Source organism: Alligator mississippiensis, chromosome 4 (genome assembly GCF_030867095.1).
Source record: "Alligator mississippiensis isolate rAllMis1 chromosome 4, rAllMis1, whole genome shotgun sequence".
Classification (NCBI taxonomy): domain Eukaryota; kingdom Metazoa; phylum Chordata; order Crocodylia; family Alligatoridae; genus Alligator; species Alligator mississippiensis.
This window is the reverse complement of record NC_081827.1, coordinates 13,119,407-13,144,223: the sequence shown is the minus strand read 5'-3', so window position 1 is coordinate 13,144,223 and position 24,817 is coordinate 13,119,407. Positions and strand designations below refer to the sequence as shown.

Genomic DNA, 24,817 nt, shown 5'->3' with positions numbered 1-24,817 from the left:
ATGACTTGCCTATCATCCTCCTAAATGATTAGATTTTTTGCAATGATATTATGCTGTTGACTCATTCAGCTTGTAGTCTATAACTAGTCATAGCTCATCGTGGATTTGATTGTTCCATCATAAGTATAGTACTTTGCACTTTGTCCTTACTGAACTTAATTCAGTTCATCTTGGACTGTTTTTCTAATTTATCAAGGTTATTTTGAACATTGATCCTGTCCTCATAAGTGTCTGCTTACCCCATCCAGCTTAGGGTCTCCTGCAATTTACTACATGCACATTTACATATTTTAATAGAAATATTATGTAAATTCAGACAGTGGTGGGCACTGGTTCTGCAAGAATCAATTAGATATTAATACTGCACACAAATTTGATCTATATTTTTTAAAACATGCTGAGACTTATGCAGGCTAGTGGACAAAGTCTAATAACTCAAAAATCCTTCATTACATTAAAAGATCAATCCAAAGTCATGGGTGTATTTTGTACATTTATAAACTTCTTTGTAGGGATGACAGATTCTTTAGATCTGCAGTTTTTGAAACTAAAGTTGTGGATTCAGTTTACCTGGCAAGTAAAGGGGCTGTCACCTACATGTGATTCGCATGATAAAACCAGAGTTTGCAGGATAAACCTGTAGTGTGAAAAATATTTTGACCTACTGAGGGTCTTTCTGAGTTGTCTGCAGCAGAAGAATTGCTCTCTTATTTCTCTGTAGTCAAAAATGAGTGAAAAATAAGAGCTAGCACTTTCTGATGGGTGTCTTCGGTTTAATGAGAGGTGTCTCAAGTCTAAAAAGGTTGAGAACACTGGGTTAGACTATGGGGCAGATCTGCTTCGTTTAAAATTTTGGAGGCTTTCATTTATTCAGGCACAAATTGTATAATACTTTGGCATAGATTCAGTAGTTACAGTGGAGAACACTTGCATACACTTGGGATTTAGTTTATGAATAAATGCTTTAAAGGCATTGAAATAAATAAGACAGCATTCAGATAAGACAAATCTAGGTGACAAAAACTGGTGAGCTGTTGTTCTGTCGATATGGTATTACTCATGGAAATTACACTGCTTATAGCTGTTTGGTTTTTTTATCTTGAGAAAGATCTGCAGATAGTTGGCTAATTAAGTAAATAAATAAGACACCTAATCTAAATTATCCTAAAGAGCAATCACTTCCTGATGGAGTTTCTGGCCGGTTCGACACGGGATTAGTTGAAATCTCAACAAAGGAGTTTTTTTAATTGTGCGTCAGGAGAGATGCCTGTCTTTGGAAAAACAAGCATAGTGCCTTTGATTTTAATGGCTCTACATCAGGTTACAGCAGCTGAGGGTCTGTCCTGCTGTACTTGATTTACTAGATTGTTGATTAATCTGTTATACTAGGAAATCCCTGAACAAAACCCATTTCTTTTAAAACTGCTTCAGGTGTGATGTATTAGAAGTTAATTTTCATGATTACTCACTATGGATATACTACACGTTACTTATAGTACCTACAAGTAAGTATGTTCAAATAGAAGTTATGAGTTACAAAGTTTCATCTATCACATAATCTGAAAATGGGTATAAAATTAACCTGCTGTTATTCCTGTCGGTCTCGCACTACTTCTGTTTGTTTATTTATTTTGCCATTGGATTGTATAGGTCACCATCCCCAAAAGAGCCTCAGTGCAGCTTACAATAAAAACTAGAACCATTATAAAGATGGATGAAAATATTAAAATAATATGTAATAGAGCAAAAGCCAATGAGTTTAACTGTTCTGTCACAGGGTTACAGGCTTGAATCCAGAGAAGAGTGTGCATAGTTTTAAATTTCCAGTGCTCTACCTCTTATAAAATGTGGTTATATATACAATGCATTATCTTAGAATGAGCAATCGGCTACAATGCTGGTTGCATGAAACTGATGTTTCTTATACACTAGTGTGCGTTGGCCCAGGATTAACTAGTACAGTGACAGTGGCCTGGGGCAGAATGGCAAAATCTATAGATGTGTGTGACAGGCTGCATGGTGATTATGTCACTTTGAGGAGAGGCTGCCTGGAAAGCACCCTGCAGGTGTGGCAGGAGACTAATTATGGGACGGGTTACTTGGTAAGCCTGCCACTATGGGAGGAAGGGCAGCCTGGAAACCAGCTGGCAGGTGTGGCACAGAGCTAATTAACCAGGAGGTAAACCCAAACCCAGAGCTGATCAGGCAGTTTAGCCCTGAGTGCTGCAGGAAGTGGGTTCCTGGCAGGAGGGCTGTGTCAGAGCTCTGGAGCGTAAGCAAGATAGAGCCTGGGAATGGGGCAGGCCTGAGCCTGGGAGCAGGGCAAGCCAGGGAGAAGAAGGACCTTGGCATGGATGGATCTGGAATAGATGGGCATGGAGGAGGCAAGGCCTTGGAAGCCATAGGCCTGAGGGGACCAGAGAGGCTCCAGGTGGAAGCAGGCTTTGGAGGCGATAAGCCTGGGGAAAGGGGCCAGGGGCCCATAGCCCAGAAGGGGCTGAGTGTGGAGAGAAAGGACATCAGTTAGTGATAACCATGGATCTAGGTTTTCCGTCTGCTGTGGAAAAACACGGATAATCTCTTTAAAGGAGAAAATCACAGGAAACTGTAGGTTTCCTCTTGTGGGCTGCCAGAGTCCCAGCCTTCAAGGGGCTGCTTGGGGCTGTGGGGAGTGGGAGGAGGCTGATTGGATGCAGGGGGTGTGCACACACATGCATGTGGCCAGCAGTACAGCAAAGCAGCATGGTGGAGAGCAGCTCCCACAACTGCCTGCAGGAAAGTCTGTGTGGGTGAGGGGCTTATTGCGGTGTCAGCGGCAACTTACGGCAAGTCCTCGTGGTAGGGTAGGGAGTGGGGCAGGTTTAGCGGCTGGGGAATATGTGGCTGTGGAGCTTGGCTGGGGAGTGGGACAGAGCCACAGATGATTCATCTAGGGAGAGGGAGGGGCTGGCAAGGAGGCCAGCTTCCCCAGTGGGCAGGTCCTGGTGTGAGCGGGCAGAACGGGGTGGCGAGGCTCACTGCTGCTGCCAGCACCAGGACCACCACGACAGCCACACTGCCATGGACTAATGCCGTACCACCAGCAGCGTGACGAGTAATGGATTGGAGGGTTGTGGAGGAGCGCTCTCACATCCTTCTGCTGCTTGCTGGTCTGGCCAAGCTGCAGCTCTGTGCCCCACTGTGGGCACACAAATCTGGGGAGGCACATTCCCCATTTCTCTCCCACCCCCATGATGTGTCACCTATGGTGTTGCCTATGGTTGAGCATATGGCAAGAATATGATGTTCCCCCCCTTTCTTCATCCCCTTCCCTAGCTCCACACACTGGAGGTAGGGGGAAGTGGGTTGGGAGTGAGGGGCACCAGCAGGGCTGGAGGAGGTGGAGGGCTGAGGGTGTGAGGGCCACTCATGGGGATGGGTGGCTGCGGGTTGAGAGTGGTGGTACCAGCAGGTCCAGGGGGCTGCAGGTTGGGAGTTGGGGGCACTGCCAGACCAGGGCTGCTTAGCACCACAAGGGTGGGGGACGGGATGACGACAGTTACAGCTGGACCTGCACCCTGCTGGGGAAAGGGGGAGCCCTAATTTTCTATAATAAACCAAAATCAAATGACAAAGTATATAGGTACTTATTATAATGATTGAGGAGGCACTGGTAGCCTTCCAAATTGCTCTTAAATTGTAACTATATCAGTAAAACATTGTGTTCAACTGATGCTATAACTATAGTAGCGTTTCATTATAATCGCAGAAAAATGCAGATTTTAGAGGTTTTTAATCAGAGAATTTTGGATTTTTATCAGAGAAGCTGTGATTTTTTTTTTTAACAGAAAGCCGAGTCATGGTTTCAGTAGTACTTACTTGATTGGTTATCACCATGTTGCACAGCTTGGTCTCCCAAGACTCAATATTGTAGACTATATTGTAGACTAGAGAAAAGGAAGTAGCAGGAATGGCAATGATACTACAGTTAGAGAAAAGTGTAATTTTGTCAAGTTTCTCTGTCTCCAGCTTCTAATAGTGGGCACTGATAAAAGCATTACATCTTCATAGCGATTTTTTCCTATTTATCTGTGTTCCTATATCTAGATACAAATGGCGTTCATTATGACTTGAGAGGTGTATGGCTGTTGGAATATAGTGCACCTTTCATTTTTTATGTACCCAGTTCCAATGGACCCCTATTACTATAAAGTAAAATTCATTATCCTTCTAATTGCTTCTTGAGGTCCTGTGTGAAATTAATTGATAGACTTAAGCTTCTTCCTGGTGAATAGGTGTCCATGTCAGAAAGTCATTACAACATTTGTTGGCAACCCTTGTCAGCAGAGAAATGAAAGATTAAATTGTCCTGGAGACTGATCTCTGGCTCCTCCAGCATGAATTATTGTGTTTCATTGTGGAAAGTTTTTGCATTATTCTGGACCTGCTCCGAAGTGAAACTGAACATGCATATTTGAGGGCATCTCTCAAGATCTAGCAGATAAAGAAAAATTATAAGCAAGTGAAAGCATATTTTAGATTGAAGTAACATTGATAAAAGAAAGTAGAATAATTTAATTTGAAGATGGCCAAATACTGGCCTGGATAGCAGTAGTAGCAAAATTCAGTTAAGGAGTAAGCAAAATGACCTTTATATGTTCCAGGAAGTTTGTTGTTTTAATCTTACATGAGTATTCATAAATACTTGCTTTTGACAGGATGCCCAAGAGATCTCCACAAGCTTCTACACAACTAAGTGGTTTTTTCAGTGTTTCCTTGATCGCGTGAGTATCTTCGTACCTTATATTCCCATTTTTAGTCTTAAGTTGGGGCACACTGTTCTGACTTTTCTGTCTGATTTTGTCATTACAGACTCCTTTTACATTAAACCTCAGGATATGGGATATCTACATACTGGAAGGAGAGCGTGTGCTGACTGCTATGTCTTACACAATTCTGAAACTGCACAAGAGTAAGATCTCTCATCATTTAAATGCTAAATAGCAGTTTGTCAGGGTTTTAGGTGTTGTTTTAGAAAATATTTGTCTTAATATATTTGTAAATAATTTGACACATTTTGCTTCCATTTTGAACTCTTCTTGGCGACGGCATAGTCTTAGCATCTATAACTGCACTGTTTGCTTTGGAGAGCCTTGTGATCTGTTAAGGACACGGATAGGTGTTGCATGACCCCAGGAGGTCATCTAGTCCAACCCCCTGCTCATAGCAGGACCATCCCCAGCTTGAACAGCTGTATACTTATCTCAGGTAATGAGGACACCCAGTATCCCACAGTCCTCTGCTCTCCCTCCCTCCCTCCAAGGAGAACTGAGGGAAGGAGAGCATTGGTCCCCTGATGGCCTGCCGAGGGCTGAGCTGTTTGGAAGACCTGTGGGGACCTACTGTGGGAGCTAAGGCCCCCCAGTTGCTGAACAGACCCAGGGAAACCTGTGAGGACCTGCTGTGGGTATAAGGGGGTGGGAGCATTTCCCCAGGCTAGAACCTGAGGTTCAAGCCTCTCTTATCTGCCTCCTTTCTCTGCCCAGACCTCGGGATTGGTAGAGAGCATTTACTGGAGCTGGACTTGTCCCTCTGTGGGATGGGTCTAAAGCTGTGCTGCCTCTGCCTCCCACCCCGTGCACCTTTCCTGGGTGACCCCAAGGGGGTGTATAGGCAGGGGACTGGTGCACCTGGGCAGATGCCTTCTCTTGGAGCCCCAAGAAGGTTCCCACTGTGGGAGGATGCCCTCTCCCTTCCTGCCAATCAGATGATTGGCTGGGGTTAGAGGGACAGGAGTATTCTCCTAGGGCTGGAATCCTCCCAAGGCTTTGGGAGCTGTTGCAGGGAGGGAAGGAGTGGGGCTGGGGCAGCAGGAGCAGGTGTTACCCAACTGGGGCAGGGCATGGCATGGGACAGAGCCATGAGAGGCTCATCTGGGGGCACCAGCCTGCAGTGGCAGCCTGCCCTTGCTCCACATGGAGATTTGGGGCACATGTCCCCCATACCTCCCCCAGGGGTGTGCGCAGTGGCAGGAGCTCAGTGTGCAGCTCAGTCCCATGCCCTCCCCAGGCTGGGCAGCATCTGCCCATGCCCCAGCCCCACTCCCTCCTTCACTGCTGGGGCCTCAATCTGGCCCCCGGCCCTCCCATGCCTCTTTCCCCACAGCAGGCTTACCAGCTGGACCCGGCTGCTCTCCACGCTGCCAGGCTGTGCTCCTGGCCACCTGTGTTCTGTGCTGTGGCTGTATACATGCACATGGCATTTATTGGCCACATCAGCTGAAAAAAGCCGATTGTCGATACAGTCAATTTTTCTTTTATTAGTGCTGATCTGATATGGGACTAATGTATTGTTGCACCTCTAATTTTGCCCGACCCTATTGTAGATCATGCTATCCGTCTGTTGTTGAAATCATGGTTCTATGAGGATGTGGTGATGAGTGTTTCCAGCTGCATGGCACAACTTAAAAGTGAATTACTTATATGTATTCAGCAGTTCCTCCAGAAAAACTTAAGTGATTTACAAGTGAGTCAGCACCTTGTTCAACAGACTAAATTACTCCCCATATATTTGAATAGTAGTAATAATATTTAAATGGTGTTAATGAATAATCTGGCCTCTAGAAATGGTAGGAAAGGAGCACTGTAGTTTCATGGTTTGGATAACTGAAATACAGTGGTCTGACAGATTATGAAGTGGCTAATTTGTTCAAGTTGAACCCTTTGTGTTCTTTGCTTTTCCTAGTTACATTCTTTCAGAAGCACTTGCAGTGGACTTGTGCATGCTTAGGTCTGTGCCATCACATCTTCACTGTAGATGTTACCTATATTAGCTAGATGAAGTACCAGTGATGTGTGTGCCACCATCACAATATAGGTTTGCCTGCCAATGCTGTAATCATGCCTCTAATGGCAGGGTACACACCCCTTATACCTGATTTTTAGTTTTTGGAGGAGCATCCGCATTTTAGGCTTGTCTTTCCCTGTGTCAGCCATGAAACCATTTTCTTTGTAATTTTCCTTTTAACTCTGAGTCTTCACATGTAGATTCGGTAACTACAGTGTAACGTAAATACGTCCACAGTGGCTTAACAGGGCCAAAGACACAAGATAAATGTGTCTGTTGTATTCTGTTGATCCATCTTGATTGTTACTGGTATATGACTTAGCTGCTTTAGAGCTAGCTTGGATGTCTGCATTATTCTGCTATGTAAACAGTTCTTTGTCTGCAGTTTAGATGCATCCTCAGTGTCACTTACTGCATGTAAAGTGGTACAGCAGGCAGGCTTTGCATGCAACTGCCCTGTTCTGGTTGTATTTTAAAAGAAATCAATATCTCCGCTTTCTGTAAGCAGTGGAAAACAGTTGTATGACATGTAGTTTTCAGAGAAATTCAGTTATAAAACTGATTTCCACCTGAGCAAACCGATATGATCGTTTCCTCATAGCATCCAGTTTCTCACTGTAGGTTAATATGCCACTTAGCCGCAACAGGGGCTGCATAAATGTGCTGTTGGGGAACAGAGGGACAACAGCAAAGCCATGACATGCATCTTCAGCCACCAGAGAAGTATACCAGTACCTATTGTGCACGCCGCCTAGTGGCCTAATGTTATTACGATATGGTTCATTAATTTTATATGTTATTTAACTTCATTTTTAAGCTTCATTACACTACTTGGATCCCTTCCTCGTTCCATCTCCCAAAAAGCTTTTCCCCTCTTACCAACAATTCATATTAACAGTATTTTCAGTCCCTTCTCCCCTTTTTCCCACCATTCCTGTGTAGACCCTGATTTTATAATATTGAAGGATTCTCAGGTTTTGTTACGGTTGAAAGGGAGGTAAAATGCCTGAAAAAGCATCTTGGCATTTTTCAGGAACACAATTGTTAAGACCGTTGCTTTCTCTTTTAGACCCTACCCCCAAAATCATATATTCCCAGCTTCTGTAGGTACATAGACCTTGGTGGTTTGTTACTTAATCTACTTTTAACTGCCAAGGGTCTCTAAGAAATTTCTCTTATGGGCCAATTATGCTGTAATTATTCATCACCTCACCTTCTGGAGTGTTATAGGGATGTAGGTTGTAGCCATGTTGGTCTAAGGACATAGGCAGACAAGGTTCTTTGGGTGAATATGATATCTTTTATTAGACCAATTTAAATAGTTGGAAAAACATTTTTTCAAAATTTTTCCCCCCAACTATTTAAGTTGGTCTAATAAAAGATATCATATTCACCCCAAAGAACCTTGTCTGCCTTCTGAAGTGTGACACTAGTCACTGTTGGTACATTGGGCCTTGATTATTATAAGGTTGGTCCCCGTGATTCCATATCCGTATTCATGCCCCCTAAACCTCAGTTCATCAATATTAACAGTATTTCTTCCTTAATGTTTCTATGGGGAGTACTGGTAGTACTGTCAATTATTAAAGCTGCCTGACACTTTTTATTACAAAAATCTGTATTCTATTCCTTTTTATTGGCTCCAAGCTGTAACAATTTTGACTGAAATTTTCCATGTTGGGATGCTTTTCAGGCTGAATTCTTTAAAAAATGTTAGTCATAAACCATTCTGTTTTTTCCAAGAATGAGGTTAATGAAAATTTTTTCCATGTTCTTAACAAAGTAATAATAAAAATTAAAAAAGGAATCTAGCAATCCTTGTAAACTGTTGCTTTCTTTCCTGTGAATGTTATCTCAGTTATGAATGACAGTAGCCTATGTGTTACATTTTTAAACAGCTTAATTTCTCTTCTGAGAGGTAGGTTATGAAGACCTATATCTTCATGTTCCAGGTGAAGGACAGGAGCTGGAAAATATATAAATGCAGATGAAAAATTGTAGATCTGTAACATAAAAACAGGGAGACTGAAGGATGGTACTATTGCTTTCAGTTTTCTGAAGAGATATCACCTTTCAAATTTGGGAGACACGTGCTGGGGAGGCAGTTACTGTAAAAATAAGAAAACATTTATAGGGGTGATGAGTACATGCATTTTTAGTGTGTTTTGAAAATGTTCCATCATCCCCAGGTTCTTTGTCATTTGTAGAAATGTTTCAGTTTTGAAACTTAAAGAAACTAAAAAAAAAAATCACCTTTCTAGTGGTCTTTACTTAAATTTGAATGATATCATAAAACAGTTTTTTGTTCATCATAATATTTTGTTATGATCTAGAACATCTGATGAAATTACAAATGGAAGAACTTGTAGAATTTCTTCAGGACACTCTAGCCAAGGACTTCTTCTGTGAAGATGACGTTGTAATAGAGCAGCTTCAAAATTCGATGTCAGAACTGAAACGAGCAAAGTTAGACCTACCAGCTGCTGGTAAGAAACTTCCTCTAGATATGTTGATCAGTACACTAAGAACTGTGTTACAAATATAGTATAGTTCTTTATTTTAAGTGTTACCTGTATGTCACTAATATATTTGTTTATTCATTGCTGTAAAATGCTTACCATTTTTAAGATACCTTTGGGTTAAAAAATAGAATTTATGCTATGAGTTAACTCTTTCTTTTTTAAATGGTTAGTCCTAATTCTGTGTTTTGGGAAAATGCTTATCATTCAAAATTCAGATAACTGAGTCAACTTTCTTTATTAATTTAAGGTTTTTAGAAGGAGATATGTATAAGCAAGAAGACTCTATGAACTAGCTTTCTTTAAATAAATCCATCTGTTGAATACTTGGTAACCAATAGGCCTTCCTGGTCTTGAATAATTTGCTGCTTTCTTTCCATCCCATAATTTTTAATCTCTGCAGTTGCAAGACAGGTAGTTATTATTCTCTGAGATATTTAGAAAATGGATTATGGAGCACTCTTCCTTCCACCCTGACTCCTACTCAGATCTTGGTGCCTCTGTGTTGGGATACACGGAGGCGTGAGGCCTAGTGGCTGTAGCCAGAGGTTGTTACCAGCATCCATAGTTGGGGGGCAAGCTAAAGTCAGCCCAGGGTTCAAATGCCACACCAGACAGTTTACCAGGAGTAGAGGTCAGGGAGTCATCTGAGGTGAAACCAGGGTTCACTTGCTGAACCAGGGGGATACCAGAAGCATATGTCAGGAGATGAGCTGAGATCAAACTGGGGTTCATGTGCCAAGCCAGAGGATTACCAGAAGCGGATGTTGGGAAGCAAGCCAAGGTCAAACTGGGTTCTTCAAGTTCAGGGACTGGGTGTGCAGGCAAGAATGCAGGAATAGGCACCAGGGAAGTCACATGAATGAGAACCACTTGCAGGCTGAGGCCCCAGGCAGACACCAGGTGCCAGCTGCTGCAAGACCTCCTTAAGAGTAGCCTGGGAACTAGTCGGCAGGCTCAGGTTCAGGCTCAGCTGCTCCTGCTCAGGGGGTTGATTGTTACTGACCTGGTTGCCTTCTGCAGTGCAGAGGCCTTACACTGTTTCCCACTTCCCAGCTTCTTGTCCCAGCCTTCACTCTCCTTTGCTTTTGTTTCAGTTTTCTGCCAAGGTCCTGGCTTTTCATCACATCTGTTCCCCTGTACTCATTCTTCCTACACTAGGTCACACTTACTGTGACCAGACATTCTGGTCTCTCCTATCTCCTAGTCCATGCTCAGTGTTATATCCCATCCACTTGACAGATGGCTCCAAATCTTCTTGTTCAGACACTTACAGCCTCATTCTTTGGTCATCTGATCACAAAGGACTGGGGGATTGGATGAGGTAGGAGGGCCTGTGGCACTCTCAAGTCTCAAATGAACTCACAATTCCTGAGTTCTGCTATTTCTATCCTACTCTGTTCTCTGGTAAAGTGTGTTGTCTTCTCTTCTAATGCTGGTCTGCGTAGCCTCTACATCAGGGGTGAGCAAAATATGGCACGTGGGCTGGATCCGGCCCACCAGGCCATTCTATCCAGCCCATGGACTCCCTAAAAAATTTATAAAATTGATATTTATCTGCCCCTGGCTGCCTATCAGAGATGACAGGAATCAGGGGCAGTAGGACCCAGGGAAAGCCATGGCAGGCTCCTGCAGTAGCAAGGCCCGCCAGGCCCCACCTGCCAGCTAGAAGCCCCTGCCTAGCAGGGGCTTCTGGCTTGGGACCATGAGGCAGTTCTCGCCTTCCAGCACTGGAGCGGGAAACTCAGGTAAGAAAGGGGAGAGAGGGGGTGGGCAGGAAAGTGGGGAAAACAGTGGTGGGGGCGGGAGGGAGTGGAAGCGACCGGGTGTGCAGGAGTGCAGGGCCCACACTGATGTCCTGGGGCCAATGCCAGTGGGGCCCCGAGCGGGGTGGCAGGAGTGCCAGGTGTGGGCTGGCAGGGTCTATGGAGCTGGGCTGGGCTGTGCCAATAGGGAGAGAGGGGAGCTAGCTTGGCTCCATAGAGCCCCTGCTGGCTGGGACCCCGTGCTCCTGACACCCTGCGCTGGCCCCGGGACACTGACGTGGGCCCCGCACTCCCGTCTGGCTGCCACTGGCTTTTGAGTGCCCACTCCCAGCCCCACGGTATAGGCGGGGAAGCCTGAGGAGTCCTGACCCTGTGCGCCCTGTGCTTGCCCATCCAGGCTGAGCAGTGGTGGCAGGGCAGAAACTGCTGCTCATTGTGGGGCAAAAACAGCCCTCCTTCTCCCCATGGTCAGAGCTCCCTGTAGCAGCTGCGTGGCGCCCACGTGGGGTCTGTTCTGACTCTCCGTTGCGTCACTGCCACACTGTGGGGCAGTGGTGGCAACAGGGAGCAGGCACAGGCAGGTCAGCCTGTGGACAGGGCTCAAACTGCTGCTTGAGGCAGAGGAAAGCACCCCCCCTTGCCGTCGCGGGGCAGTGCTTGCTGTGGGACCCAGAGTGGGGTGGTAGGAGTGCAGGGTCCTGGCCCGGAGGGGCGCTATGGAGTCTGACCAGCTCCACTCTCTCTCTCTCTCTCTCTCTCTCTCTCTCTCTCTCTCTCTCTCTCTCTCTCTCTCTCTCTCTCTCTCTCTCTCTCTCTCTCTCTCTCTGCTGGCACAGCCCAGCCCAGCTCCATAGACCAGGGATTCCCAACCACCAGGCTGCAGCCCAGCAAGTTGCCTGCCAGGTTGTGGCTTCTGCCGCCAGCAGTCAAGTGCGGGTGGTGGGGCAGCTCTGGGAGGAAGGCAGCTGGCTCTGTGTGTCCTGTCCTGCTCCCACTGCCATGGCCATGCCTAGCCGAGCAGGACCCCTCAGCCCCACCCACAGCTGGGAGTGGGGTAATGCCGGCAGGGAAATGCCTGGGGTGGAGTACGGGGAGGCGGCTCTGCTACTTGCTCCTGGGAAAGGCAGCAGAGCCCCTTTTTCCTGAGCAGCCCCAGCTGAGTCCCTTGGGCCACTGCCTACGCATCCTCCTCCCCTGCAGGGTCCCCCTGTGCCCCAAACCAATCCAATCCTCGCAACCCTGCCCCCCATAAAAATTAAATTGAAACATGTAAATTAAATTTAAAGATATAAATTAGATAGTTTGCACACAGTATGAAAAGGTTGGAAACCCCTGCCATAGACCCCTGGCAGCCCGCACCCCATGCTCCTACCGCCTCACTCTGGGTCCTGCCGGCACTGGCCCCGGGACATTGGTGCAGGCCCCGTGTTCCCATACACCCACTTGCTTCCACTCCCCCCACTTTCCTGTCTGCTCGCCGGCCACTCTGCACCACATGGCACGCACGCACGCACGCAACCCCCCCCCCCCCCAAATATCCCCTGGCACCCCACACAGTGGGGTGACTGCATGTAGTAAGACTGCATTTTGAGCTATTATGCTATCACTTATACATAGACAGCACGAACACACACAAATCAGGACAAAAATATATTTTTTTAAATTAAATTTTAATATATTATTACGGGTGTTTGATTTTAGTATATAATTTGCTTTTTTCCCCCTAAGATGGCAAACCCTCTTCCGCAAAAGAGTACTTCCAGGGCAAGGGGAGGGGCTTCCGGTGGCAAAGATCAGAGGTTAGGGATGGGACTTCTGGCCCCAAGATGGCAACCAGGGGCCATCAAGAGGTGGGGCTACCCATGTGGCCCTTGACAGCTTGCCAAAACTCGGTAAGCGGCCCCCCGCCTGAAATAATTGCCTGCCCCGGCCTCTACATCCTGCCATGCTGCCAGTCATTCTTTGCCTAGGTGGCAGAGATCCACATTGTGGATCTAATTATCCAGTTCTGTTGATGATTCATATTGGTGTTAGTATGATGCCTTGAGATGAAAGGTTTTAGTCAGCTTGTATAAAACCCCTCACTGTCAATGGAAGAAAGTTGCTTGAATGTTAAGAGATGTCCTCCAATATGGCTATTTCTCTATTTTTAATATTCTGCTTTGGGAGGGTGCTGTATTTCATCAATCCCAAGTGGAGTTTTTGTTTGAGAATTTCCTTGTATTTTAACAGAACATTTATAGCAGGAGATGGAAAGGCAAGAAGCCGTCCTGACTTCCCAATTTGTGTGTGGGAATGTAGAGTAGGAAGGAATGTGTGGGAAAAGTAGGTTTGTAGACCTGGAATACTACTGTTTGTGACTCACCACTCTGGCATCTCTGGTATCTTTTTTGGCAATCTCCCACAGTCAAGGATGATTGTCTTCCACAATTGTCTTATCTATGGGTCTGAAGATAGCTGACAAGGCCAATCTGGGATCAACAGACTCTGTTGCAACTCAGGCACATGTTTCCGTGTGGAGTGGATAGCTTTGGATTCTTGACTCGGTCCGCAGCATACTATTTCTGCTGCTCCCGCTTTTCCATCTCCTTTTGTCGTAAGGTTTGAAAGTACTAAGATCCTTGCAGTAGACGACTCCTCCATTTTGGGGTGGTCTTGGGCAGTAATCTCCCATGAGTTGATGTTTGTGGCGGGCAGTAGGGGGCGCTCCTGCGCTGAGCTGCCCATCTCACTGCTCTCGACCACCTGCCAAGTTCCAGGTACCTCCCCAAGGGTGTCTCATGTCTGGCCAACCCCCTTCCTGGAGCACACCCGCAAGCCTGGGCTCACCGCTGCTACTACCCAGGAGTCTTGGTCTGTCTGCAGCCTTGTGCACCCTGGAGTACGCAGACCTTGTAGACCTTGAGGGTGCTTGACTCACTGCAAGAACTTGGGGTGCTTCCCTTGGCCTGGAGCACAAATAGTGGCCTCCCTTAGTCAACCAGTCCAAGGGGACATGAAGGCATGCCTCTTCTCCCTTTCCTAGCCAGTCTGCCATGCTTAGAATGATGGAGAACTTTATTGATTACAGGGAATAGGTTTGAGGTAGGGTACAGGATAGAGAGGTATCACAGAATAACCTTAGAGCAAACTGTGGCTAGGTAGCTGTTGATCACACAGTTGCTGTACTGCAAGCTATATATCTAGATAGGTTTCAAGTAGCTTACCCACGAGTATTATGCAGAGGCTGGTTGAGCTTTCCTCTGGAGGCCGGCAGTTCAATGTGTGTCCAGTTTCAAGGGAGAGAGGGAGAGATCTCCCTCTCTGCCTCTGGTCAGTTGCTCCCATGCTGTGCAAAATGGGTCTGTCTGCTCATCTGGAGCCGAGCAGAGCCCCAGAAGCCATGAGCTTATTCCATGGTTTCCCAAAATGGCTCTCCCCTTCCAAGAAGAAGGGACCCTATATATCCCTGTCATGACCTCATCACTAAGTTCCCACCAGAAGCAGCCCCATTGGCTGATGCCTGGTGCTTTCAAGTGACCTCACCTTCTAGGTCCAGTCAGGCAGGTGTTTCTGATGCTGACCAATCAGTTTAAAAAGCAATACTGGTCACCTGATGGTGTGGGCCCCTGCCCCCTTGCCAGGAGGTAAGTGCCCAAACAATAGGGGCTAGGGTAACTCAGGCAACCAGGTTGACAGACAGGTGAGAGAACTAGTCACACAACCTGCAGTGGCAGAAAACTGAACAATGGAGCAGGTTCCCCCTCCCTCAGGAATTTACCTGCCCAGGTCCTGTACGCAGAGCTGGTTGCTTAGCAATTGGAGTGATAGACAGGTATGAAAACAATAGCAAGGAAAAACCTAATAGAAGGGTCTGGGGAGATGCTGGGAGGGCATTCTGCCACAATGTTTATAATGCTTTTTTTCAAGTTGGCCTCGAGGATGTCCTTCAAGTGCTTTCTCTGCCCTCCTCTTGAGCGTACGCCTTGACTGAACTGGGAGAATAAAACTTGCTTTGGGAGTCTGGAGTTGGACATGTGAGTGATACGGCTGGCCCAGCAAAGTTGATGTTGGATGATCATTGTCTCAATGCTTGTGGCATTTGTTTACAAGAGGACGCTAATGTTGACACATCTATCTTCCTGCTGGTTTCATAGGATCTTCCATAAGCAGTGTTGATAGTACTTCTCCAAGTGACTTGAAGTGCCTCCTACGGTGTCCACGTCTCAGGTTCATACAGTTAGATGGGGATCATAACTGTCTGATAAACCATGAGCTTGGTATTGGATCGGATGTCATGATCTTCAAACAACCATTTCTTCAGGCATCTGAAGGCAGCACTTGCACATTTGAGGTGATGTTGGATTTCTTCATCAATATCAGCCTTCTACGAGAGATGGCTTCCACGGTACAGGAAATACTCAACACTCTCCAGAGTTTCACTGTGAATCTGAATTACCAGAGCTGGGGACAGCTCATTAAGAGCTTGTTGATGAGAGGACCTTAGTCTTCTAAATGTTAAGCAACAATTCCATTTTCTTGTACGTCTTGGTAAAGATGTTGGTGATTGCCTGAAGGTCTACTTCTGAGTGAGCATAGACTACAACATCATCAGCATACTGGAGCTCAATGATTGAGGTTGGGGTGGTTTTGGTTTTGGCTCAGAACTGCCTGAGATTAAACAGTTTACCATCCATTCAGTAGTTTAACTCCACTCTGACTGGAAGCTTGTTGGTGGTCAGATGTAGCATCGTGGGAAGGAATATCAAGAAGATTGTTGGAGCGATGACGCAGGCTTGCTTAACTCCCATCTTAACCTCAAAGGGGTCTGTGATAGATCTGTTACTGAGGACCACTGGTCGCATTCTGCCATGGAACAGGCAAAAAGAATGGTGATGAATTTTGGTGGGCATTTGTACTTCAAAACAATCTTCCACAGCTTTTCTCAGTTGATAGTCAAGGCTATTGTGAGGTCAGAGAAGGCTATATTAAGAGGTATGTGCTGTTCCTGGCATTTTTCATGCAGCTGGTGAGTTGTGAAGATCATGTCAGTTGTGCCTCTTGATGCCGTATACCCACATTGAGATTCCAGGAGGAGCTCTTCAGCAAGTGGAAGGAAACAGTTCAGGAGGGTTCCCACAATGATCTTTCCTGTGGTGGATACTAAGGTGATCCCTCTATAATTTCCACAGTTGGACTGTTATCTCAGCTCCTCTCCCCACTGCTTGGAGATTTTGGCAGGGATTTCATCTGCTCCAGATACCTTGTCATTCTTCATCTGCTTGATAGCTTTCATCAAGGGTTGGAGGGATTCTGAGATTTTTGCTGACTGGGCAGGATAGAATGGAGAATGGTCTTGTCAGCAACAGAGTCTCAATTTGAGAAGGACTTCAAAATTCTCTTTTCAGCAGGTGTTGATGGCTCCCGTTTCCTTGATCAGGTCTCTAGGCCTGTGCGAAGCGACTAGTGTTTGCTTCAGATTCGGATTTGGCTGATTCAGGGGACAGTGATTCAATTCAGTGATTTGAATCACTGTCCTGAATCGATTCGGCCAAATCCTATTCAGAGATTCAGCTGCCACCAAATCTCTGAATCAAGCAGGCCCCATCCCCCACCTGCTTTCCCAGCCCTGTCAATGCCTGCCCCACCCGGTCCCAGTGTCCTGGAACTTAAAAAAAGCCCCCACTCACTGGTTGCTGCCTGGTGGGGGGATTATCTCCGCTGCCTCCCACTGCCCCATGCTGGGTGCGGGGGCTGTACCACGAGCCCCCAGAGGTTCCGAGATCTGTTGTAGCAGCTGGTGAGTGCAGGGCTTTTTTTTTTTTTTAAAAAGAGCTGGGATGCTTGGGGCCAGGCGGGGTAGGCATTGGCAGGGCTGGGAGAGTGGGGGGGGGCTGGGGGAGCAGGCAGGGGATGGTGCCTGGCAAGGGTCCCCCTCTTCCCCACTCCCTACTTACAGGCACAGAGTCCGGATCCAGCTCCCTAAGGCAGCGAGCGGGGACTGCCCGAATCTCTGAATCTCTCTGAACCTTTTCTGAATCAATTTGGAGGCTTCAAATTGATTTGGACCTTTTTATTTGTTTCTTGATTCGATTCAGAGATTCGGCCGCTGAATCAGGCCGAATCCCCTCTGAATCAAATCAGCAACTGAAGCTTCGCACAGCCCTAGTCTCCTCCATCCTTAGGTCTCAAGGGGTGTTTGTCCCTGAATGCTCAGACTGTAGATGGCTTTGGCATTGGAAAAACCATGCATATTGTGGATGTCAGCAAGATGTTGAATCTCCTTCATCTTGTCTTACCACCATCTGTTCTTCAGTGCCACTGCATTGGCATCTCTGGTATAATAAGGCAAGGGAGAAACTCTGCTAGGAATAGGGTGTTCTGAGAAATGTGAATGGGAGGTTCCTACAAAGGTGCTGGTGGAGAATAGGGATCTTGTATTTCTGTGACTCATGGGTGTCAAAGATATAGCCTGTGGAGCCCTCTGGTCCAGCCTGTGGGTCTTGCGCTGACTCCATGCACCTTAATCATAGAATCATAGAAAGAAGGACCGGAAGGGACCTGTGAGATCATCAAGTTCGGTCCCCTACCATAGGCAGAAGAGGTAGTTGGGCTCAAACAAGCTCAATGAGGTGCTTGATCATCCTCCTCTTGAACACCTCAAGGGATGGCGACTGCCCCACCTCTGCTGGAAGTGTGTTCCAGATTCTAGTTACCCATACGGAAAAGACAATTTTCAGTATGTCTAGCCTAAACTTTTCCTCAACTAGCTTGTGCCCATTGGTCCTCATCCTCCCAGGGGATGCTTTTCTGAAAAGTTGCTCTCCTAGATCCTAGTGTTCTCCCTTGACATATTTATAGGCGGCTATCAAGTCACCCCTCAGCCTTCTTTTATTCAGACTGAACAAACCCAGATCCCGAAGTCAGTCATAAGGCCTACCTCCCAGACCCTTTATCATGTGGGTGGCCCTTCTCTGCACCCTTTTGAGCTTGTCCACATCCTTCTTGAAGTGCAGTGCCCAGAACTGGGCACAGTACTCCAGCTGTGGCCTTACCAACACCGAATAGAGGGGGAGGCGCACCTCTCTGGATCTATTGGTGCCACATCTGCTGATGTACGCCAGAGTTCTGTTTGCTCTGTTGGCGATTTCATCACACTGGTGGCTCATATTCATCCTCTGGTCAGTTGTCACCCCAGGTCCCTTTCAGATGCAGTGCCAGCCACTGGACCCCACCACCTATTGTATAGATATGTTGAGGGTTCTTCCTACCCATATGAAGGACCTGGCACTTGTTCCTATTGAACCTCATCTGATTGCGTTCAGCTCATAGGACCAGCTTGTCAAGGTCATCCTGGATCTTTGTCCTGTCCTTGGATGTGCCCACTTGTCCCCACAGTTTGGTATCATCCGCAAACTTAATCCTTATGCTTTTCACTCCCTCATCCAGGTCATTGATAAAGATGTTAAAGCACACGGGCCCAAGCACTGATCCCTGGGGGACACCACTGGAGACGGCCCTCCAGGATGAGGCCACCCCATCAATTATCACTCATTGGGATTGGCCGCTGAGCCAGTTCCCAACCCACCTCACTGTAGCCTGGTCTAGGCCAGTCCTCTCCAACTTAACTGAGAGGATTTCATGGGAAACGGTATCAAAGGTCTTGCTGAATTCTAGGTAGATGACATCCACCTCCTGTCCCATGTCCACCTGGTTAGTTACCTAGTCATAAAAGGACATCAGGTTTGTTAGGTATGACCTCTCCTCGACAAAGCCATGCTGGTTGTTTCTCAGTACCCCACCGGTTGCGAGCTTGTGGTTGATGGCCACCTTGGAAATGTTTTGGAAGATTTTTCCGAGGACGGATGTCAGACTGACTGGTCTATAGTTAGCAGGGTTGTCCCTCTTTCCTGTCTTAAAGATGGATACCATGTTAGCTCTCTTCCAATTGTTCGGGACCACTGCTGAATTCCACCGTGTGGGGCTGTGGCCTGCGTGTGCCATACGTTGCATGCGGCACAAGGAACCAGGTCTCACGTGCACTGTGTATGTGTGTGGGGCTGGACCTGTGGTGCTGTGGGTGCTGAATGCAGCACATGATGGTGGTCTGGGGCATGTGCTGCATGCAGTGCCCATGCTGGACTGGCTCTGTGCACTGGCTTCAAGGCCAGACCAGATCAGGCCCACAGATTGGCTCCATGCACCGGAACCAGCGTGCAGGCCCAGTCTGGCACAGACATTTCATGCAGCGCGTGCCCTGTGCTGGCTCCATGTGCGCTAACACAGGGCTGGTCCGGGGTTTGTACTGTAGGGGGTGTCTGTGCCAGATCAGTCCCGTGTGCTGGCTCTTGTGGAGGTGAGCCCTGCACCCCTCATCTAGCTCACAGGGCCAGGTAAGTTTGACACTTCTGCTGTAACTCATTTAATGATAGGGTGATGGAGGCAGCTATAGGTTAGATGGGGAAGTTAGTGGGTTACTGGGTTGTTGGTTATAGCTGTGTTGTTCTAAGGACACAGGCAGGCAAGGTTCTTTGGGTAGATGTGATATCTTTTATTAGACTAAATAAATAGTTAGAAAAAGTTCTTTGCAAGCTTTCTGGCATAAACACCCTTCCTCAAATATTGGGAGACTCTACTCTCATTGGGTTACTGGGGGCAGGCATATCACAGTGTACTCTTACGCTGTAATCCTATCACATCACTATTCACGTTTCCGGGTTTAATTAAGGGCCCTCTCTGCTTGCCCAGCCACAGAGCACTGGCAGAACCAGAAGAGCGCCCAGTACGTAGAAGCTAAGAACTCCTTTTTGGGAGCCCCCTTAACCTCCTCCACACCTTGGAGCCCAGATTCACAGCACAGTAGTAATTTGTGCACACGTGTTATTTTTTCTCTCGCAGTTTCAGTGAGTATCGTAGGCCTGTAGTGGCAGTGGTTTATATCTGTCTTGCAGCTCTGGAAAACAAGAACTAGGTTTTGACAGATCTTTTCTCCTCAATACCAGTTTCTTCCTGCTGCAGGGGAGAAATAGGGAGCTAAGGGTGATTTTTCATCAGATGCATGTCCCAGTAGGGGACACTTTTCCCCTTAATTATTTTTTTCTTTAGAAGGAATGATGCTAATGGAAAGATGTCTGCCTGGGCTGTATTTCCTTGTGATAATACAAAATGGGTAATCTTTCTGCTTCTTAATCCATTGTGGCTCCAACTCTGCTAGTTGTTAGCGCACACAAACCATAGCTGACTCAATCTACTTTTAACTATGCACCCTGGGATTTTTAATTCGGGTAGTAGGGGCTCTTGGTTTTTAGATCCAAATGTACTTAATTCGAACGTCATTCCATCCAAACCTTTCAGGGCATCACTTTAAAAAGCAGACTGTTTGGGCTTTGTGAGGGTAGACTCAGGTTTGCCCTTCAGTAGAGAAACAGAACAGAAGTATCAAATCAGAGGCTCACTTGGGATGGAGCAGGTCTGTTCTGTAAGGGGTTGAGATGCGGAGCGGGGCTGCAGCAAAAAAGAGAAGAAGGAATACATAGTGGGCTTGGTATTTAAAAGGAATTGTTTCTAGTCATACATCTCTGTCAGGAGACATTTTGGAGAGTTGTACTTCATGGTATGACTCTGAGCCAACAATCTTTAATGTGGTTTGAGACGTGTGTATTTAGATATCTAAAGCAACACTAATGTGAATAAAATGATTATTTTTGGCATGCATTCCACTGCTGCATTCAGGAGGATTACCAAGAACAAACCAAAATATATCTTAGTGCTAGATGGGGGGGGAGAAGACCTTTCTTTTCATATATATATATTCTCAGTAGCCTGAGAGAGTCTCTGTGTATATGGTATATTTTTGCTGGGGGAAATTGGACTGTTGCTCAACTTTTCACAAAATGTATATAAAATACCTTTATCATAATCTTAGGAAAGTTGGTAGATTTATCTATTTATCTACTGTTATCTTTAGTTGAGTGAGTCTGATTCCTCATTTGTTCTTCATATGAATTTCACATGCCTTTGATTATTTCTTTTCACTCTGATGCTCATTTTAGTTTTTCTAATCGTTGTCTTCAGGCAGTAATATTTTTCTACAGCCTCTCAGCATTCCCGAGACATTTAACCTTGCTCGCACGCCTGCCTGTCGGGTTTTGCTTCCCACATGATCTCTAGCTTTTTTCTTTTTTTCCTTTTGTGTAAACTTGTCATACCATTATACGCTGTGTAGCAAAACACGTGCATGCACACTGCAATCTGGGAAAAATCACATTTTTTCAATTGAAATTGGAAGGGAGAGCTGCTTCCTCTAGGTTCTTGTACTGAGCAACCATAACACCTTTAATTATTGTGAAGTAAAAATAATTTCTAAAGAACATACAAGCATAGAAGACGCCATCAGAGGGTTGTATCAGTCATCTGAGAATAGTGGAGAGCTAATTAAGCTCGGTGGAATTCTCCATCTGGCAATCTCTGTTCGGGTGTTTAGATTTTCCTGCACTAGTTGGACAGGCTGTGGTAGAATATCAAAAGAGGTATTAACTTTGCACAGTATTAAAGTAATGCAAAAGTCTTCCTGGTAGAGCTTTCTATGGCCTGTTTCTTGTGGGGAATCTAACCCTGAATTGGGACCCGGGCAGGGAGGAATGACATACAGTATTTGATTTCCACCCTACTCTTTCCCCCCCCCCTTGAATATTTTGCTTCATGTAATCAAATGAAACGCTTAATTTTTTACCTGAACGGCTACATTCCAGAAGCTAATCATATCGTTCCATTTTAGGTACCATGACCCTACCCAGGTAATACAGAACATTTGTCAGGATACTCTGGTCCAAATTAGGAGTATTTGCAGACTATAGTACTCAGGCCCTCCCGGGTCATTCAGTCCAGTCCCTGTACTTGCAAGCAATCGTTTACCCAAGGAATCTCCCAAATCACCATCTCAAACCTTCACACAACTACAAGGCATGGGGCACGATACCTGGAACACCAAGAACAACCTGCAGAAGGAATTGGCATCCAGCAGCCCACAAACTGGATCTGGCCTGCCCAAGTGATTTCATCTGGGTTGCAAAGCCCAGGCCATTTCAGCAGCAGGGCAGTTTTGTGTCTGTTGGTGACAGCTAAGTTGTGCATGCGGTGGCAATACTGCGGTGGGGAGAAGCAGTCATAGTGGTGGCTGGGTTGGAAGCAACAGCCCACCTTGTACTGGGCTGTGTTATTTCAGCCTGCTGCCCCTGCTTCATGACATGCCATAGATGAAACCAGGGGAGCTAAGGGCAGTGTCCTGCTTCTGCAATGCCTGGGAAGTAGTTTGTTAATACGTATTCCAAAGTTCCTAGGAAAAGAGCCTTGCTTCATGCTACAGAGCAGTGCAAACCACCTTCACAGTCTGTGCCAATCTAATTTAAGGAAAAAATTCCTTTCTGGCAACTTATGTGGTGATTGATATGACCCTGATCAGAAAAGCAAGACTCTCTTGTCAAACAGCTTATCAAATCTGCCAGTGTTCACTGGCTCTCAAAATCTGTATGATGCCTGTCTCCAAACTCCTCAAAATCCTGGACCCCTGCAGTTGAACTATGGGTCGTTTTAGATCAGTGGGTGATGGCAGGGATAGCATTGTGGTATGCTGTGAGTTCCAAAAAAAAGTCTTAACACAGATTCCTTCTTTGGCTAGTGTCAAAAAAATCCTTTGAAATGCTTACAGATCATGAGAGTCATTTCCCACTTACCAAGGGAAGTCACAGAGCCAATAATAAAATCAGTGTTCTTCCAGAGGACCTGCTGCTTCTTAAAACACAACCATAGGGGTAGAAAAAGGGATCCTGAACCTACAGTCCTGAACTGAACAGCCAGGCCAGAATTCAAAGTGGAAAATTCTGCAGTCCACTCCTACAGCATACTCTCACTCCATTTTGATCCAAAAAGCACAGTGGCCAAAAAATAGCCCTCAGACTTGTATCTTACAGTTCCTTACACCTGTGAATCCCTTACAATGCTTACACTAACTTAAAGTAGTTGAGAATTTTTTACATGTACATTGATTGTAATACGAATAAAAGTTGACTGATTCAGAATTTTTCTTTGTCCACTTAGATATTTCAGTCATTTTACTATATATCCAGTAACCCCAGCTTTGAAGCTCATCCACTTTAGTTGAATCCACATATCAGTTTCTGCTATGTGCAGCAAAACTAATGGAGAGTGGTTTTTTCATAGATTTTAGTCTTCAATTTGATTTTTTTTTCAATGAAATGTGTGGCAGTGGATGCAATATAACTTTACTGATCATCTGTCAAAGGATGTCTGATGCCTGCTGTAAATGGTAGCCAGGGAAATAGGGCTTATGATGCTGACAGATAAAGCAACAAAATTATGTCACTCCACAGCTACTTTCTTATGTCTGATTTTATATATATACTTTTCTGCTGTGTTTTCTTTCAGAGGAGTTTGGGATTTTTCACTTATATGTTTGGAGAAAAAACACGTAGCTATCTTTTACCTTTTTTTTTTCCCCTTGAACTGCACTTCAGTTGTTAACCAGCTAAACCAAGATACTTTTCCTGTCTTTTTTTTCTTGTGTGTTGTGACTGTTTCCTAGTGCTTAATTAAAGGATGTAAGTGTATGGAATGGTGTTGTTTTTAGCAGTTCTAGGTATTGGTTCTGCATGATTTAATAATCTTTATTTATTGCTTGAAGTCTTTAGTTTGCATATTTTTTCCTCTATAAACGAAGCGATGATCCAGCCGGCTGTGTTGGCTATTGTTCTTAATTTCATTTAGAATGTTCTGAAGAAGTGTAGAATTACTGGTACAAAATGCATTGTAGTTATAATCAGAAAGGCTCATTCAGACAAAAAAAAAAAAAAAGCAATTAGTGACTAAATTGGGAGTTAGACAGTCTAAATCTAGAAGTGCAAGCCATATGATCTGTACCTAACCCTTTAGGAGCTTCTGGCTGTTCAGGCAGCGGGGTAAGCGGTGGCACGGGGATGATCATAGCCATCCCTTGTCCTCCCATCACTGCTAACGTGTGCCCATCTGGGCTCTGTAGTTAGGAATTTGGTGTCAGAAAGTTGGAGACCTGTCCTTGTGCCCGTCTCAGGTTGAAGGTCTTCAAATCTAGACTACAGGTTAAACTGGGGTATAGGTACTCTTTTCACCTCTCCTGTGAAAGCAGACAGGTATTACATGGAGCTAGAAAAGAGAATGGGAGAAGTCCTCTGCTTCCAGGACCATTTATGTACTATTTCCTATTGGAAAATATATACACGGGGCTGGAACTCCTCCTTTCTAGCAGAAGAAGGCACCTGGGACTACAGTCCTGCTCTCTGTGGGTCTCGCTGGGGCTTCCTCTCTTTTCTGTACAGTGGCACGGCTTGCGTAGGAGGAGTGGAAAGTGACCGGTCCCTGTGTCTAGGGCACTCTTTGGAGAAGTGGCTGGGGTTTTGAGTTGCCTCGGTTTCCCATTTGGGTACTCGAACGCTGAGCTATTGTATAAAAGATGCAAGATCACCATCATTAACTTCTTTTTCTTAGGCCATTGATTTAAAAGAGCAGTGAGCCAGTTCTCCATTCCCATCAGGAATGACTGCCTAACTCTAGGAGAAGGTTTCAGGCTTGATTCCCAGTCTCACATAGGTCCTAAATTCAGGGCTGCAGGGAGATGCAAAGATAGGATATCAGACATACTTTGTATTCAGTGTTTGCCATTCTCATCTTGTCCTC

The 24,817-nt window shown here is 45.8% G+C and overlaps 1 protein-coding gene across 7 annotated transcripts in view; it reads left to right on the top strand.

The window, feature by feature from the left end:
- Positions 1-24,817, top strand: part of USP6NL (USP6 N-terminal like) — a 233,159-nt gene that overhangs the window by 196,438 nt on the left and 11,904 nt on the right. For all 7 annotated transcript variants that reach the window (XM_019487572.2, XM_019487569.2, XM_019487570.2 and 4 more), the window contains 3 exons: positions 4,698-4,763; positions 4,852-4,951; positions 9,159-9,311. In XM_019487572.2, the coding sequence (XP_019343117.1) occupies positions 4,698-4,763; positions 4,852-4,951; positions 9,159-9,311 (319 nt within the window). The remainder of the gene's footprint in view (positions 1-4,697; positions 4,764-4,851; positions 4,952-9,158; positions 9,312-24,817) is intronic.